The 16937-nt window shown below is 39.6% G+C and overlaps 1 protein-coding gene across 1 annotated transcript in view; it reads left to right on the top strand.

Annotated features, from left to right (window-relative positions):
* LOC140228433 (diacylglycerol lipase-alpha-like) overlaps positions 1–15376 on the top strand; it is a 49280-nt gene extending 33904 nt beyond the window's left edge. The window contains exons 2-3 of the mRNA XM_072308652.1: positions 10393–10598; positions 15231–15376. Coding sequence (XP_072164753.1) covers positions 10393–10598; positions 15231–15376 — 352 coding nt within the window. The remainder of the gene's footprint in view (positions 1–10392; positions 10599–15230) is intronic.
* The last annotated feature ends 1561 nt before the right edge of the window (positions 15377–16937 follow it).

Here is a 16937-nt window from a genome sequence, read left to right as displayed (position 1 = left end):
TATGGGTAATGAAATGAGACAAGGTTTGAGATATGTGCATACACCCGTAGATTCAAGAGAGATCAAGAGCAATAAGATTAAAGGATCAGTTCATGCTGACTGTGTTAATCTTTTATACCATGATCATCACTTATGTTGCGAAAAGAATATCTAAATATGTCATTTGTATTTTATGATAATTTTGATGCTACTTTTCTTTAGGTTACATGGATATGCCTAAAAACAATCTTCTAAACCAAGATTCTGTTGGTGACACAATCTGTCAGTCACCACTTAAACATCAGTACTAATTTGTTAAAACAAAACACACTGGAATGCATGTTTCCCCTAAACTGAATGGTTATACACAGATCATGTTTCCATAGTCACTGTTATGGCCAACAAAAGACACATATGGAAACATGTAACTTACTATGCTGAGTTCACAGGAACATACATTCCAATGTCTTTTGTTAACCATTTGATTTTTTCAACCAATTGTATATATTTTGTTTGTGTGTGGGTGGGGGGGGGGGGGGAGGGACAGTTCTTGATTAAACAATAATGTAGTACATTCCCTGATTGTCAGTGGAATTCAGCTATAAATGGCAGTGGGCTTCAGAACTGTGCACTTCTATCTTTATTCAAGCTGCCATAACAAGTTGCCAGGTTTTTGAGATGGATGATGGAAGTGATACTCAAAATATCCCCTTTTCCCCTGATTGTCATGTCTTCAAAGTTTTCGGGTACCATTAAAAGATCACATTGAAAAAGGAACATGTAAATTTCGAACATGGACTCTACAATGCAAGAGTCCTGTAATTAACCTTGGGTAAAAGGAGCCATTACTGATACTGATGCACATTACATTCTGTGGCTAAACCCTCAAACAGCCGCCATCTCTGAATTATACCGACTTTGTATACTAGCAAGCTTCCAGTGGCATGACATGAGTTAAGCATGCAGATACCAGCAATGTAAACCTACAGAAACATCCACTCAACCATTTCAATTATCACAGTAATTCACATGGATTGATGTACATGTGCCGTCTCCCTTTGATAGAGTTCTTCCTATAATGTCTCTACAGTAAATTGATAAAAGCGGGACATTTTACACCACCCAGCTTCTGAACGGCATGCCCAAGAGAGGTCTGACTGATTTGACAAATTTCCCTCTAGTTGTCAAATATTGATTTCTGTATAATTTAATTGTAGGGGGGACTGACTATACAAGTCTTTTTCATGTGTATTTCTCTCTGCATTTCATGGTTAGGGTATGATTACTTTTTATTTGTAGCAGCGAGTAATTCCATCCATGAAGGTTCGTTGAAATGCTTGCGTAGCTTTTTTATCCCCCTCCTTATTGCCCCCCCCCCCTTTTTTTTGTGCCCAACAAGATTTACTGTTCTGTTCATCACTCTTCAGAAACATGTAAACTTTGCAAGACATGACAAGATGCATATTGATAGTGGAACTGAAATCATCCACTACATAAAAGCATTATTTGATAGCAAATCATTTTTCATTTTTTCATGCAGGTCATTGATGCAGTTATTAAATGTTATTCATGGCTCCATCAATCATGTTTAAGACCTCCAAGCGGCAAGGGGGGGGGGTAGGGAGCAGGATGGATGCAATCCAAGATGTTATAAAAACTGAAAGATGCATTCATTTTCAATTTTTTCTTCTTCTTCTTCTCCTACTTTTACTGTGATAGCCTTTCCATTTTTCAATCTTTAAACCATATGTTGGGGGCATAATGGGAACAAAATGGCCAAGATGTAAATACAATTGCACTGGCAGTTCCATGATGGATAGGAGCTTGGCAATGATGGCATAATGCACAATGGAGAAATATTCATTATCAGCAGAGCTATTTGTATGGCCTTGTGTAAAAAACTTGTGTGTGTATATGTGCGGGCATATGTGATACACAGGATGAAGATATAATGTCAGTGCAACCAACAGGAAACAAAAGGTAGATATAGAATATTGAATGAATGGAAAATGGTCTGACAAAATTATAGACTAATAGTATAGTAATAGTATTGTATGACTGTGTGCATGTGTATAATTTTGCATATGTGTGTGTGTGTGTGTATGGGAGTGTGTTTGCATGATACTGGAGGAGGTAGGATCTGTAGATAATGAGTGAAAGGGAAAGTAATGAATGAATGAATGAATGAATGAATGAATGAATGAATGAATGAATGAATGAATGAATGAATGAATGAATGAATGAATGAATGAATGAATGAATGAATGAATGAATGAATGAATGAATGAATGAATGAATGAATGAATGAATGAATGAATGAATGAATGAATGAAAATGTGGTTTGTGAAACAGTAGACTTGCAAAACTCCTTGTTGGGTGTTTGTGTTAAATAAACAATCTTATGTAGACCCACTTTCTAGTTAATCTGTTGTATATTGTTTGTTTTATATAAAATATGTCCGGTTTTGTTTGTTTACACATACTTGTGCTTATCTTGCCTTGCCTGCTTTTTGTGTACTTACATTGTATACAGTTTTCTCTCCCCCAGTTTTTCATATGTGCTTTATTTTATTTCTTTTATCAATATTCTTTTCATTACTGTTATTTCATTGTCATTATTATTACTGTGTGTGTATATGTATACACTTTGATATGTTTGATTTCTTCCCCTTGTTGCCTCCTTCTGGTACACCTTTCAGGGCTCACTGTTTGCTCAGCTCCCCCCCCCCCCTCCCTTCCTCTTGCTGTTGCTTTTTTCACTCTTTCCCTTTCTTTATCCCTCTGGTGTTCCCTATCTTCTTTGATGTTGCCTCCCTATTCATCCTTTTCCTTCATTGGTTGCCTCCTTGATCCTCATGATCATCACTGACCCCCTCTGCCTTTTGTCTGTCCCCTCTCCTCTGCCTATTGTCTGTCCACCCTCCTGCTTTAATCCCCCTCCTTTTACCTGTTGGGCTCCTTGCCCATGACCTCCCTCTCCTTTGTTTCTTTGTTCTGTGTACCCAGCTTGTCCCTGTCTGTTCTTGTTGTGTAAAGTCCTTATATGTGATTGCTTTCCCTGCATGTTTGTCATTTTGCCTCTGACGAAGATTCTGCTAGGATCGAAAGCTCAGGCCCCTTTTGACTCCATTTTACTCCATTGGCTCGCCCTTATTGGATAAGCAGTTTTCAGCAGCTTTTTTTGCTACATTATAAAATATGTAAACTGAAATATGCAAATGACATGCTGGTACTGTCCACCAAGTCTCAATTGCATGACTGGTGCAGTTTGAGTAATCAAATCAATCAATCAAATCGATACGCAAATTTATTCCAACCCACCTTGCACTAGAATGGAGCACACTCAAGACCAGGATGGTTATGATTGTCATATACATGAAGATAGAGTTATAAGAAGATTTGTTAGATAGCATGGTTATCCTCTTGTTAATGCAGCAAAGTTAGGAGGAAAAAGTTTGTGGAAGTTCATTTTCTACTTTGCACAATTAGGATGATGCAGTAGTTGATATAATGCATTTCAGCATGGCAGCTGGTTTTGAGATCATGTCATTCGTCCTGACTGGGCGATAGTGAGCAAGTTTGTGTCCGGATGTCTTAAGTGCGCACCCAGGGCTGATCAGGCACTGAGTAGTTCGTTTAGTCGTACCTGCCCAGAGCTATTTAGGTTTGGGTTCAATGAAAAATAAAACACAACAAGGAACTCCCGAGTAAAGAGTTTGTGAAGTGGAGAATGACAGACTTGCAGCCACGTCCATAGAGCATTGATTGGTAGCATTGTGGGCTGGCTCCTGAGTATTTTGACTGTCAACACTGAGAGACATTCATCTACTGCCTCCCTCTCTCTCCCTTTCTCCCTTCCCCCATCCTCCCCTTCCTTCCTACATCTATTACTCTAGATCTACTGTATACGCCATATATTTCGCGAGTCTAAATTTTCGCGAATCGGGAATTCCCGACGATTTCGCAAGTGGTTAGATTCGCGATTGTGGAGTCCTGTACTGAACGGAGTTTCGTACACGCGTACGTCACATTCACATCGAAATCAGAGTCAATATTTTCGCGTGTCTTCAATTTCGCGAATAGTATCTGACTCGCGAAATTCGCGAAAATAAAAACCTCACGAAATATTCAGCGTATACAGTATCTTTCTATCTATCTATCTATCTATCTATCTATTCATCTATCAGTCTATCTATCTGTCTAACTCTCTGTCTCTCTGTCTGACTGTCTAATTATCTGTCTATCTATCTGTCTATCAGTCTGTCTGGCTATCTATCTGCTTGTCTATCTATCTCTCTGTCTATCTATCTCTCTATCTCTCTTGCTGTCTGTCTGTCTATCTATCTGTCTATGTGTCTGTGTATCTATCTGTCTATCTTTCTCGCTGTCTGTCTGTCTGTCTGTCTGACTATCTATTTTCAGTCTATCTAGCTGTCTATCCTTTTCTCTCCCTCTCATTCCATCTCTCCCCTCCCTCCTTTTTGACCTCTGGGTCCCCTTCTCCCTACATGTGTGTATATTTATCTATCCCCTCTTCCTCTCCTTTCTTTCTCCTTTTCTTCCCTCATCCTTCCTATATCTATATTTTCCTATATTTCTATTATATATATCTATATATTCCTATATTTTGAATTGAATTGCATTGAATTGAATATCCATTATCTATCTATCTACCTGTCTATGTATTTATCTATCTTATCTCTCTCTCTCCCCTTTCCTCATCTCCATTTGCCCTCCTTTTTACTCTCTCTTCCACTATCTTTCTACTTAATTTGTATAACGTCCCACTCTGATAGAGATGTGAGTGATTCAAGAGTAAAGATGATATGTCTGCTGCCCACTGTGTGAAGTGAAGTGGGCTGCATTTAAATTTAATCAAGTGATTTTCTATCAGGTGTGAAGGCATGCAAAACAGAGTATTGATTTCTGGCTGGGGAGCTGGGGCAGGCCAGTGTGGTGAGGGTGGTGACTGGACAGTATTCTGTCCATTCGGGGGAAGAGTCGCCATGGCGGCTACTCTCATCAGCTGCCGCCTCAGGGCGAAAGCTGTTCCAGCATCGTGTTCACACTTTTCTACCTATGATTTCAAACTGTCATGATTCGACTTCTGCTTGCAAAATGAACCTCTACTTGCTCAGGATGCAAAGAGCTGGTCTATATTTTATGACAAAAATGTAGAAGTTGTTTTGCCATGATATCACTTTTGAGAAAATGAACAAACTATGAAAATATGAATCATGTATTATGTACAGAAAAAAGCAAACCTCTAAAAAATCAAATCAGGGCACAGCTGAACGTTTGATATTAGATACCAAATTCTCATGTTGATGTTGTAAAAATAAAGTGTATCTATGCATATCAGTGCATTTGAGTTAGGAAATTATGTACTCAAGTGTAGACCTATAGATATTTTGAAATTTCTCATTGTTAAGAAATGACATTCAGTATGGAGATGGAATTGAAAGTATTCTTATTTAAAGTGCCAGTGATAAATACTGCATGGGTAGATGGTGAAAATTGGAAAGACAAAATAGTTTGAAAAACAGTTTCATTAATGTGCACTGAGACAGGTGACTTTGAAATGTGCATTGATCACCCCAAAACTACATGACCTGTTTTCTTTGACAGGAGAAACTCTGTACACTTTATTCCTGTACACAGGTCTGCAGTAGTGCATTGGATAAACACACATTTTCAACTCCATTACAAGGCGTGACATTTCAGGTTCGATAGATATTCCTCACTTTCTCCATTGTGCCTTGCTTTAAGATGTCGCAGCGTAGATCTTACCTGCTATCAAATTTTGAGTATGAACGCACCGCCAACTATGCAGTGCCAGGAACGACAGGCCTGCGAGAAAGTCTGCTCGCCACGTGTTAGCAAAGGCGCCTCGCGTCTTCCTGATTACGAGCAAATAAGTGTCACCACTTAGAGAGAAATCAGCCATGATACATTCCAATCAGTTTGTTGAGCAAGCAGACTTTCTTGCCATATCGCATGCATCGGCACACCTAAGCTAGGGATATGTTGAAGCGGAGCCAGAAGAAGGCTTCCCCTATATATTTGATATCCATCTGACTGAAGAAGAATTTGTGCGTGATTTGCTGAGTATTGGAAAGGGTGTGAGGTTGCTCTGGCATCCAGGCAGTGATATGTGCTCTGCTTCATTTCAAATTGTCTTGAATGTTGATGTCTCTGGGGAACATCAAAATTATGTCCCATTTTTCTGCCGTGAAGTCTCCCCTATCGGTTTCTGTGTCCTGTCATCACGATGCACTCTTTCCTATTGATTTGTGCCATTTTTCCCCTGCTTACAGCTGGTCATCGAGCCGGCAGACTGTCTGTCAGAGTGGTTGATGGTAATGGTAGACATGTCACCACGCTGTAATTTCCACCTGTGGGAATCTTACAGAAAACTGCTTGTATAGTACACAGATGGTTCATTGCATGTAGACTGTGCTGTTTCTTGCACAGACAGTGCTTCTGTGTCAATCTGAATTCTGTTTTCAGTGCTATCATAATCAATATTATATCATTGTTATTGATATATCATCAGTAGATGTACTACATGTGAATCATCAGTAGAAGTAGAAGTAGTAGCAGTAGCAAAAACTTTGATCATAATAGCAGTATCGATCTAACCATTCATTATTATTATTATCATTATCATTATTATCATTGTTATCATTATCATTATTACTATCAGAATCAGCAGCAAGAGTTTTACAAGACAGATAGTACAGTCAAAGCAGTATGTGTTCATGTAACAACTTAGTCAAAGTCAATTTCTATAGGGTCTACGTGTCAGCTGTGGCTGCCAAGAAAAATATAAAGGTAGCAGAACTGTGGCCCATAGATATCTTCCTCAACCCAGGCCAATGTGTGTGTGATTTACCTTTAAATGATATAATACAATTAGTTACTAGATTAAAACAATTAAGTCATTGAAGATGGGTTGATTTTGCTTTAACTCACATTTTTACACATTCGTTCTCGTTCACATTACTTGGGACCAGTCTTCAACGGGTTGAAATTGTATCAATAGTACATTCACAGCTACTCTGTCAGGAATATATTTGACCAGGGCCCCAGTTTTCTCAAAAGATAAAATGGATTGTAAATTCCCTTACCACACAGGCTGCAATAGACTTATGATAGAAATCAACTATGCAATCGATTATAACTCTTCATAGAACAGGGCCCAAATGTATTTTGTGCATGTGTCTGTACAAGTGACAGCACTGCCTACTATAACTTTATGATTCCCAGAGTTCTGCTTTTTCTTTTTTTTTCCTACCCCTCCCCCTCCGAAATTTATCAAATTGATTGATGTGGCAAGGCAGGGAATGCATCTATTTGAGCCTTTCCACATCTGCATTTTTCATATTACTCTCCTTCTGCAGTCTGTGCAAGCAGGTGGGAATTTGAGCAATACGACTTTCCGTACGATGCTGCACAGCCAAGAATATTGATGTCATCGTAATCAAATTATTTCATTATTAAACCATCTTCTCTATTCTTTCCCCTGTCTACATGTATCTACCCCTCTCTTTCTCTTTCTGACCCCGTGTTCACATTGGTCCCCGCGTCGCATGGAAAGTCCCGAGCTGTGGGACTTTCTCCTCGAAAACCATAATGTGAACGCTCGCTGGGACTTGTCCCCTCGTCCCTGCGAAGCAAGTCGGGTACGGGGACAAGATTTGGAGGGGAGAGTGACCTTGAGGCGAAATTGATAACGTCCAGCTGTGGTCATCAAATGTGCGCATGCGCTATGCCTGGTTTCAAGTGGCAGAGCTCGCTCCAAGCCCCAAAATGCCCCCGCAGCTCGGGGACAGATGAGATACCAGTGTGAACGGTCAGTCGTAAAATAGATAAGATCTCTTGTGGCTGTCCCCGCGTTGCGGGGACCAATGTGAACGCGGGGTCTGTTTCTCACTGTCCCTTCTCCATGGATATTGATGAAAGCTAATCACACGATAATTGTACTTGTTCAGAATTGCCCATCTAGGGCAATTTGATTGTTATTCATTCATCTGTTTATGCTCTTATCTAGTTCTGTTGAATGCTTTCCCATGTGTCAGGAATTTGAGGTCATTCAAAGAATATGCCAGTGCAGTCCCATGAATATATGTGAAGTAACAATTCAGACCTGTCAGTTGTATTTTGCCAACAGTAAATTTCAAACTAAACATATGAGCAGCAGTTGGAGTTGTCAATAAATTTTTACATTGTCACTCACTTATTCAATGCACTTAATATGTGTGTGGTGGATCATAAGCAAATACTTGAAGAAAGTGTCATGATATTGCTGTTACAATATTGTTGTAAAAATGCAAAAACATAGAGCATTGTCAAGGAGTGACTGAGGGGGTGTGTAGACAAAATGCCCTGACTGTGGCTGGACCAAAGCAGCCATTTTGTTCTAGTGCCAGTTAGGTATCATGCAGGAATTACTTTAAAGGGAAGATAAACCCCAAGAGCAATGTGGATTGAGTGAAAGCAGCAACATTAGTAGAACACATCAGTGAAAGTTTGAGGAAAATCGGACAATCGATGCAAAAGTTATGAATTTTTAAAGTTGTGGTGTTGGAACCGCTGGATGAGGAGACAACTAGAGGTTATGACGTATGAGTGGACAACAATACCAAGAAAATATAAAGAAAATTCTACAAAAATCCATTTTTCATGAAAATTACAAATTCCATCAACTTGATATTGACATATGTTAAGGGTAGCAATTATTCCCCCTGCTTTTTGAAAGAGGTTGGTCCATTGCTCTTTCAGAATTCTAGAAAAGTGAATTTTTGTTGAATTTCCTTTATATTTGCTTTGTATTGTTGTCCACTCATACGTCATATCCTGTAGTAGTCTCGTCATCCAGTGGTTCCAACACCAAAACTTTAAAAATTCATAACTTTTGCATCGATTGTCCGATTTTCCTCAAACTTTCACTGATGTGTTCTACTAATGTTGCTGCTTTCACTCAATCCACATTGCTCTTTGGGTTTACCTTCCCTTTAATACAGAAGAATGGTTATAATCTTTAAATGATTAGTTGTCACACCATTTGTTTGATTTTTTGCCATTCTGCCATCTGCATGTGTAATTTTTACAACTCCATCAGAGCAAACCATATTTTCTGTAGAATTTCTCTCATGCTGTTCCTTTCTCTGTACTGCAGGTTCTTTTTACATGCCACAACTTAGTGGCACATGGATGGGGCATCTTTTCTTTCTTTCCTTCTTTTTTGTGAATTTTATATGTATTTGCACAATGTTCCCCTAGCATGTTCCAAATAATTGCATTGTTACCTCCGCCAACGGAGGAGGTTATGTTTTCGTTACCGTTGGTTTGTTTGTTTGTTAGTTAGTTAGTTTGTCCATGTGCAAAATATCTCAAAAAGTAGTGAATGGATTTGCAGGAAAGGTTTAGAATGATACAAGTAACAGATGATTAAATTTTGGTAGTGATCTGAGAATTTGGGGGGAATTTATGAAGGATTTTTTATATTTTGGCAGGTAGGGTCAATGAACTTGGGATTTCAGGCTGCGCGTATTTGAAGTTTGCATGCGCGCACTAAAGTGCGTGCTCTAGTTTCTGCTATGGCGAGGCGCGCCATGCAGCTGAGGGTTTATGACATAACAAAGGCTTCTATATTGGGAAATCGGGTGACTTTCAGCACATAGTGCTTTAAGTAGGTGTGGGTGGAAATCACTGCTATGGAAGAACAAGATCAGTGGTGGAAATGAGCTGCATGCTTGGCGGAGGTCTGCGCTCTCAGAGTGTTTTTCTAGTTATTCATGCAATTGTTTGCTGGGAATTAACATCATTGAATTCTAAACTTGAACATGAAAAGGATATTTGTATGATCCTGTTTATTTTTAACCCTGAAAACCTACATCATATACATATACTGCTCTTTTTGCACTCTTTGTACCTAATCATGATAAGATTTAGTTTGCGTGTACAAGATTGTCCATTATAGGTATCGAGTGAGGTATGAAGTGAAATGAGATAATTATTCAATTATTCAGTTTGATTAATTATCCATAATCTGTCTGTTATATCCCTCACAGGACCATCGTATTGATATGTTTCATGTATATCCCACACAGGACCATCATATTGATATACATATGTACCTCACAGGACCATCGTATTGATATGTTTCATGTATATCCCTTACAGGACCATCATATTGATATGTTTCATGTATATCCCTTATAGGACCATCATATCGATATGTTTCATGTATATCCCTTACAGGATTATCATATTGATATGTTTCATGTATTTCCCTCACAGGACCATCATATTGATATATGTACATCACAGGACCATCATATTAATATGTTTCATGTATATCCTTCACAGGACCATCATATTGATATGTTTCATTTATCTCCCTCACAGGACCATCATATTGATATGTGTGGTGTCCCAGCCCCACGAGCCCAAGACGTGCTCCTCACAGCTCTTCCTCAGCATCGTCGGCTACCTTGTTCTCCAGCTCCTCACCACCGTTGCCGAGGTGATGGTGACTGTCATCAGCCTGCGAGGCACCATCCTCTACGTCCGGCCTCGCCAGCACATGAAATATGTACTATATGTCACGGGTGGTAAGTACATGTATTTCGGTCAGGCGTGCCACGACGGTTTTCTCTCTGTTTTTCTTTCATGTGTGGCTGCCTAACCAATGAAGAAAGATGTATCTTTATTTTTGAAGTGTTCTGAATTTGAAGGAATAATTGATGTCCTAAGGGAAGAGTCCTGCATCGCTGGTGAAGTGCTGTCTGCATTTTAATTCATAAGATGCTTTATTTAGAAGAATACAGAATTTTAAAATTGTTTTTATTTTACTTTTTGGGGTGTGTGTTGTTGTCTACATTAAAATGTTGCATATATTGGATAAATCCATAACCCCTGTATTATGCAGAGAGTGTCATGTGTTCCACAGAAATTCTTCCTGGGAACTAATTAAAATTGAGGCAAAATGTTATGGCAACAGCAACTATAGCAACAGCCAAAGCTGAGGATAAGAAATACCATAGCTTCTATACTCTGACTTGTGCAGTAGCATTAGCGCTTGACAAAGTTAATAGGAGAAGTCAACATGACAAGTGTATGGGCATTACTTTTGATTGATATAGGAATCATAACTATTAAATGTACCCTACATTTTGTTTACAGTGTGAAAGCAGGGCCAACACTAGCTGCAGTCACACTGGCAAAAGATCAAGAAGTTTAAGATCGCAAAGTTTTGCCAATGTGACCACAAACTTCCTGTGAAACTTATCACAAGACTTCCCACTTAAACTAGGGTTATTTCCTTCTCCCGCCACACTTCTCAATTTTTTGCAAGTGTGAACGCTAGAAACGTAAACTTCATGAAGTTTGTCATGTGACCAGTCCACCACCTGTTTATGGGCGGTGCCTCCAAAGTGCACAGTCATTGTTTTGTACGGGTGTGCATTGTTACATCACAATCACCAGCTGTCAGATGGCACAGTCTTTTTTTTCTTTCTTACACACGTGCACTTGTGACCCAAACTTGTCGATCCAAAGACCGAGAAGTTTGGCTGCCAGTGTCGACGGGCGCCCGAAGATCGTGAAGACTTTGCGATCTTAAACTTCTTGATCTTTTGCCTGTGTGACTGCGATTCCTGTCATATAGAAAAACAAAGTTTTAACCTCCTTGTCTGTAAAGATTGCCAAGCTTGTTGACCTTCACCTTGATTTCGTGGGAGCTTTGCGTCTCTGGTGAAGTAAAAAAAAAAAAATAATGAAAAATGAGGGGCACTGCAGAGGCAATTTATTCGTGAGCATGCACATGTTCCAATCAGCAGGCAGTCACCCAAGGGTGGTGAAATAATATGTTGGCACTATTGACATTTGGTCATATAAACAGTAAACAAAACTGCTTCAAGCTGACTTTGGAAAAAAAAATGATAGGATTGTGGCAGCGGAGGGGAAGGAGTTCTACCTTAAAGTAAGGAGTAAAGTTTGAAGATGACATCAAATTAGGTAGCTTAAATTATGGTTGTGTGTCTGTGTGTATGCAGGTAAGGGACTGCATAGATCCCATCCCCTCCCACAGAATGAGGCTGCTGTAAAATATCATTGGGCATATAAAAGCATACTGCTTGTGGCGGCTGCTGCTGTTTGGATCATGGTCTGCAGAAAGCCCTGCATGAAAAGAAGCCACATTATGGGAGGAGGTGCTCAAAATGCTAACATGTTGTGAGCTTACAGGCTTCTTGCTGTGGTGGTGAAGCTAAAGAGTGCATGTTAAATGATGCAGGAGTGATCGAGGCCATCCGTACAACACATGCATCAGCTGTCTCATTTAGAACATGGGTGTACTCAGTGGCGATCGGTTTCCATTTGGTCGACTCGATGCCGACGCCATGCTTACATTGTCTCTTTGGCGAGGCCAGTCGAACCACCTCTGATGCACTTTCAGCCTTGCTCTAGATAGCTTAGGTTCATACATGAACTTTCACTACTTAGTGAAACAGAGTCACTTTGATAGTAAAAGGACTTAAAACTGTCATTACAATGTGCAATGCTAAAACATCTTAACTCCATACAGCAAAGTTACGAAAAAGGGAGATATATTTTGAATTCGGTTCTGGTCTTTACGGTTGCCAGGCTGTCTAGGATTTTATACAGTGTGTCATTTTTACTGCACACTAATAGTAGTTTAGGATGGGAGACAAAAAACTACATTGTAATAGTGTGTTCTGTGCAATTAAAGCTAAGTCATTTCACTCTTGTTTACAAATAAAAGCTATAAGGTAGTATTGGTGAAATCAGAGTCTTCTGTGGTTTCTTGAAAATGACACTGTCATTTCAATTCCACTGAAATGATGAATAGTAATTTCTTTATTTGAATCATACCTTTGGCTTTGGAGCTCAACTCTTATGTGTATAGGATGTATGTGACATGTGTATGTATGTATCAGAGTTGTCCACAACAATTTGAGCATGTTGCAAGCTCAATGTGAGAATATTGCAGAAATCTTTTGTGTGCAGAGCGCAGATCATGAGAACGTAGCGTGAGATATTTCGCAACTTATTCCTCGTGGTGGTGCTTACGTTCAATCTTCTGTCTCATGTTTTGAGCATAAATTTCTATTGAGTAGTTTGATATTTTCCAAGTTTTGCCCGTGTTCTTCACATGTTTGAATGCATTTTTATTTTGAGCATTTTGCTTATTCTCAAGAATGTTGCATAGCATGTTGCTGGCTTTTGAGGATATTGCACAAGATTTTGACCATGTTGCAGTGACATGGTCAAACCCCTTGTGAACCCCTTGTGGACCACACTTTCTGTGTGTATATGTGTAAATGTGAGTCTATGTGTAAATGTGTGGGTGCTTATCTCCAGCTGATATGAACCCACTGTAGGAACAGATAGCACTGCAGAGCTATTATAGTATAAAGGCTTCTGTGCATCACCTACCATGCATACTGTGAGAGTGCTGTGACTTCTCTCAGGGGATGCTAAATCAATAATCATCATCCCCTCACTTCAGTTAGGGGGGTTCATCATCATCATCATCATCATCATCATCATCATCATCATCATCATCATCATCATCATCATCATCATCATCATCATCATCATCCTGTGGTACGGTATGACGACAGCTTGCACCCTCAAGATTGATAATGGGGCTTGATGAGGTTGTGATTGTTTGTGTCAGTTTTGATTTAGATGTATACACCATGTAGTCTATAAATATTCACATTGCATAGCCACTCTCATCTTCACACATTCAGCAAGCTAATTGTCACTCATCTTAGATTTATGAAAGTTATTTTCATTCAAAACTTTTTCCTGCATAGACTGAGCAGTCACCGTTTTAATTGTCTTTTCTTTGTGTGTGATTTTTTTTTTTTGTGTTGTCATCTATTGTGTTCTCTTTAGATATGTCATAACTCTGCTAGTTGATTTCAGGAAACAGTAGGGGATTGGGATGTGAAGTTAAATTGGCTTTTTAAGGCACAAAAGGATTTTAAAAATACTATACAAGTGTCTTCATGGCAACAGAGCATCATGTAATGATTTTTTTTTTTATAATTAATGCTATTATTAAACAATAAGAATGTATACTCAATTGTGTGTTTATAGGGCAGCATGTCTGTCACTTTTATACTGCTTGTGTGTGAGAGTCACAATCTTAACAATTAATATGCCATACCAAATGCAAAATACATCCAAGAAGTTCCTCACTATGTTACCATCTAGTTACAATGTAAAAAGAGATCATATTATTTTAAAGAAACCTTCGTTAAATCACAGACATTCCAATGGTCAGAACAACCTTGGTTTTAGTCTAATTTTGCTTTCATTTCCATATTTCATTCCACCATCTTCATTCAGAATAACTTCATCTCTGTGCACTAGATTCTCCAGTAAAGATATTCCCCCCATTTATGGTGGTGATCAGTACCAAGCACACATAGGGTTTGAATCAGTCAATGTTTGACAGACCTGTGCATGTTACTTATTCATCAGAGAGTTAAACTACAAAGCTGCCCAATTGATCAGTGGGACAGTACAGTCAACACCAATCTGTAAATCTTCTTGGATGATGCCAAAAGCAAAGAGCCGGAAATCATGTCACTTCTTTGTGACTTTTGCAACATTCTCTGATCAACGTTTTGAAAAGAAACTTATTTGTAGGTTTTTATTTACCCCCAGGTTCTATCATAGTCTGAGCATTGTTGGCAAATGAGTCCTGGCCAAACCTTCAGTTTCACTCGCTGCTCATTGCAAATACTGAGATTGGTTGATTTTGAAAGGGCATTTTTCAGCAAATACCATTACTAGAAAGTGATTTTAAAAATTTTGACACAATTTTTTTTTGTGTGTGTGTGTGTGCATAAGCTTCTCCAAAATTGCAGCTGTCAGTGTTAGGCTTCGTGAATTCATAAAGATGAATAAATATGATGGCTTTGCTCTTGTAAACTTGTTCTATGGGTTGACATATTCTTTGATAATTTTTCATGTAGTTTTGTTTATTAAAAAAAAAGACAGAAATTGTTATTTTACATTCATGTGATTGAAGTGAGTTTCAAGAAATGCGTGTATAAAAAGGAGTTTCTTTTTTCTTCAGCTGACACTAGTTTTTATATTTAGTGAGACTACATCAGGACTTTGTATTAAAGTAGAGAACTCCTCTTTTACCGGAGGCAGATGACTGCTGAATCCCCAGGATTGGTTTGATTACATGGCTAATCCAGTGAGCTTATTGAACACTGCAAGCATGGGATCTAGGGAACGGGAAGGAGTGGTACAGCTGTTCTCAAAGATTCTTGCTAAATCTCTGGAGAGAAAGAGTGAGAGCGAGGAGGATGGAGGCTGCATCCTTCTTGAGAGGAATCCCTAGATGAGAGGCGGTTTCCATGGAGATGAGCTGAGGTCGGTTGGGAGGTGATGTCGACATGCTGTGTAATATCGTATGTGAGGATGCAAGTCATGTCATGATGCCGGAAGGGACGTGTGTTCATGTTTGCTCATGTGTACAGCCTCCACGGGGGACTGGGCCCATCTGTAATGAGCACCAAGAATGACACACAGTGGCATGGTGATCTAAGAAGGCGGATGAAGTTGGCCAAGCATGATAAACAGTGCTGTGGTGCATGCACAAAAAGGGGAAGTGATGCAGCTGTGTGGAAGATTCTGTGGAGGGGAGGAGGATGGGTAAAGGTTACGTCCTCCCAGAGGGGGAAGCCCCTGGATGAGAGGCAGTTGCCATGACGAGCTGGAGACAAACAGGAGGTGATGTTGACTCAGACTTCTTGCGCTCACAGCATGCGGCATGCAACGGGCTGTTGGAGATGTCAGGATGCTGCTGTGAGGGAGTGCATCTTTGGTACTCTCTCGTGCATCCAACACCTCATTTTGCCGTGCAGATGACAACTTTAGGATGAAGGCTATATAAAGGAAAGCAGATGCTCATGTGCAGAAACCAAACGAGCTGCTCTTATAGCACAGTGCCTGCTGCAAGTCATTCGGTCAATTTGGTGTGACAAGGTTTACAACAGGAGCAAGTCACAGACAGTGATATCATTTATCACCCGGCATTGAGGCAATTTCAGTAGCAATGCATTACTGCTGTATCACATCAATTTATACAAATTCAGCACCAGAAAGTGATTCAATGCCATAAATTGACATTTCTTTGTGCCGAAGAATATTGCTCTCCTGCGTATTGATTTGCCCCTCAAAAAAACAAACAAAACAAAACAACCAATCAAACAAACAAACAAATAAACAAACTTCACATACTCATTTTCAGGAAAAATCAAAATGTCTGTAATATCATTGCAGGTCGGAGGGCGTCTTATGATTATGGTGTGGTTAAAGTGAAAACATAGTTTTCGTAAGGGTTTGGGAACCCGTCTGGCACCATTTCATATTTGCTTGCAATATATTGAAAGACTCTACCAAGAAACTTACCTGGCTGACGCGATTTGCTGGGATGAGGAGTTGTTTTGGAGTATTTCGAGGTCAAAAATAAGAGTCAGTATACCGACTATTATTCCAGAAGGATCCAGACTAACTCGGTCTCTGGGAAACTCGGCCCTATTTCAGACAATTCACACGCAGTTCGTGATTGCCATACTGAAAAGACAATCAAAGACGCTTGATAAACAACAAAACAACTTCAAAGACAGCGCATCTCAGGTGATGTGCGTAATACACTTGAGGACCGCGCGCTGTCCATTTGTTTTGTACAGGATTGGAGTGCACTTTCCTGTCTTTTCAGTTAAGCGTCTTTGATATCAACTCGGACCATAACTGTGACCAGCCAGAATGCGAAGCGCTACAGGCCGTTCCCATAGTGCAACGCTGTACAATCCAGAGGGATAACTTGTCCCGCCGTCAAAGCGAGGCTGAGTTGTCCCCAAGTCTGAGTTTAGCCTGACCCTGATCGGGTAAGTTCT

The sequence above is a fragment of the Diadema setosum genome, chromosome 5, assembly GCF_964275005.1.
Source record: "Diadema setosum chromosome 5, eeDiaSeto1, whole genome shotgun sequence".
Classification (NCBI taxonomy): domain Eukaryota; kingdom Metazoa; phylum Echinodermata; class Echinoidea; order Diadematoida; family Diadematidae; genus Diadema; species Diadema setosum.
Note: the sequence above shows the minus strand (reverse complement) of the source record. Positions and strands in the feature narration are given on the sequence as shown.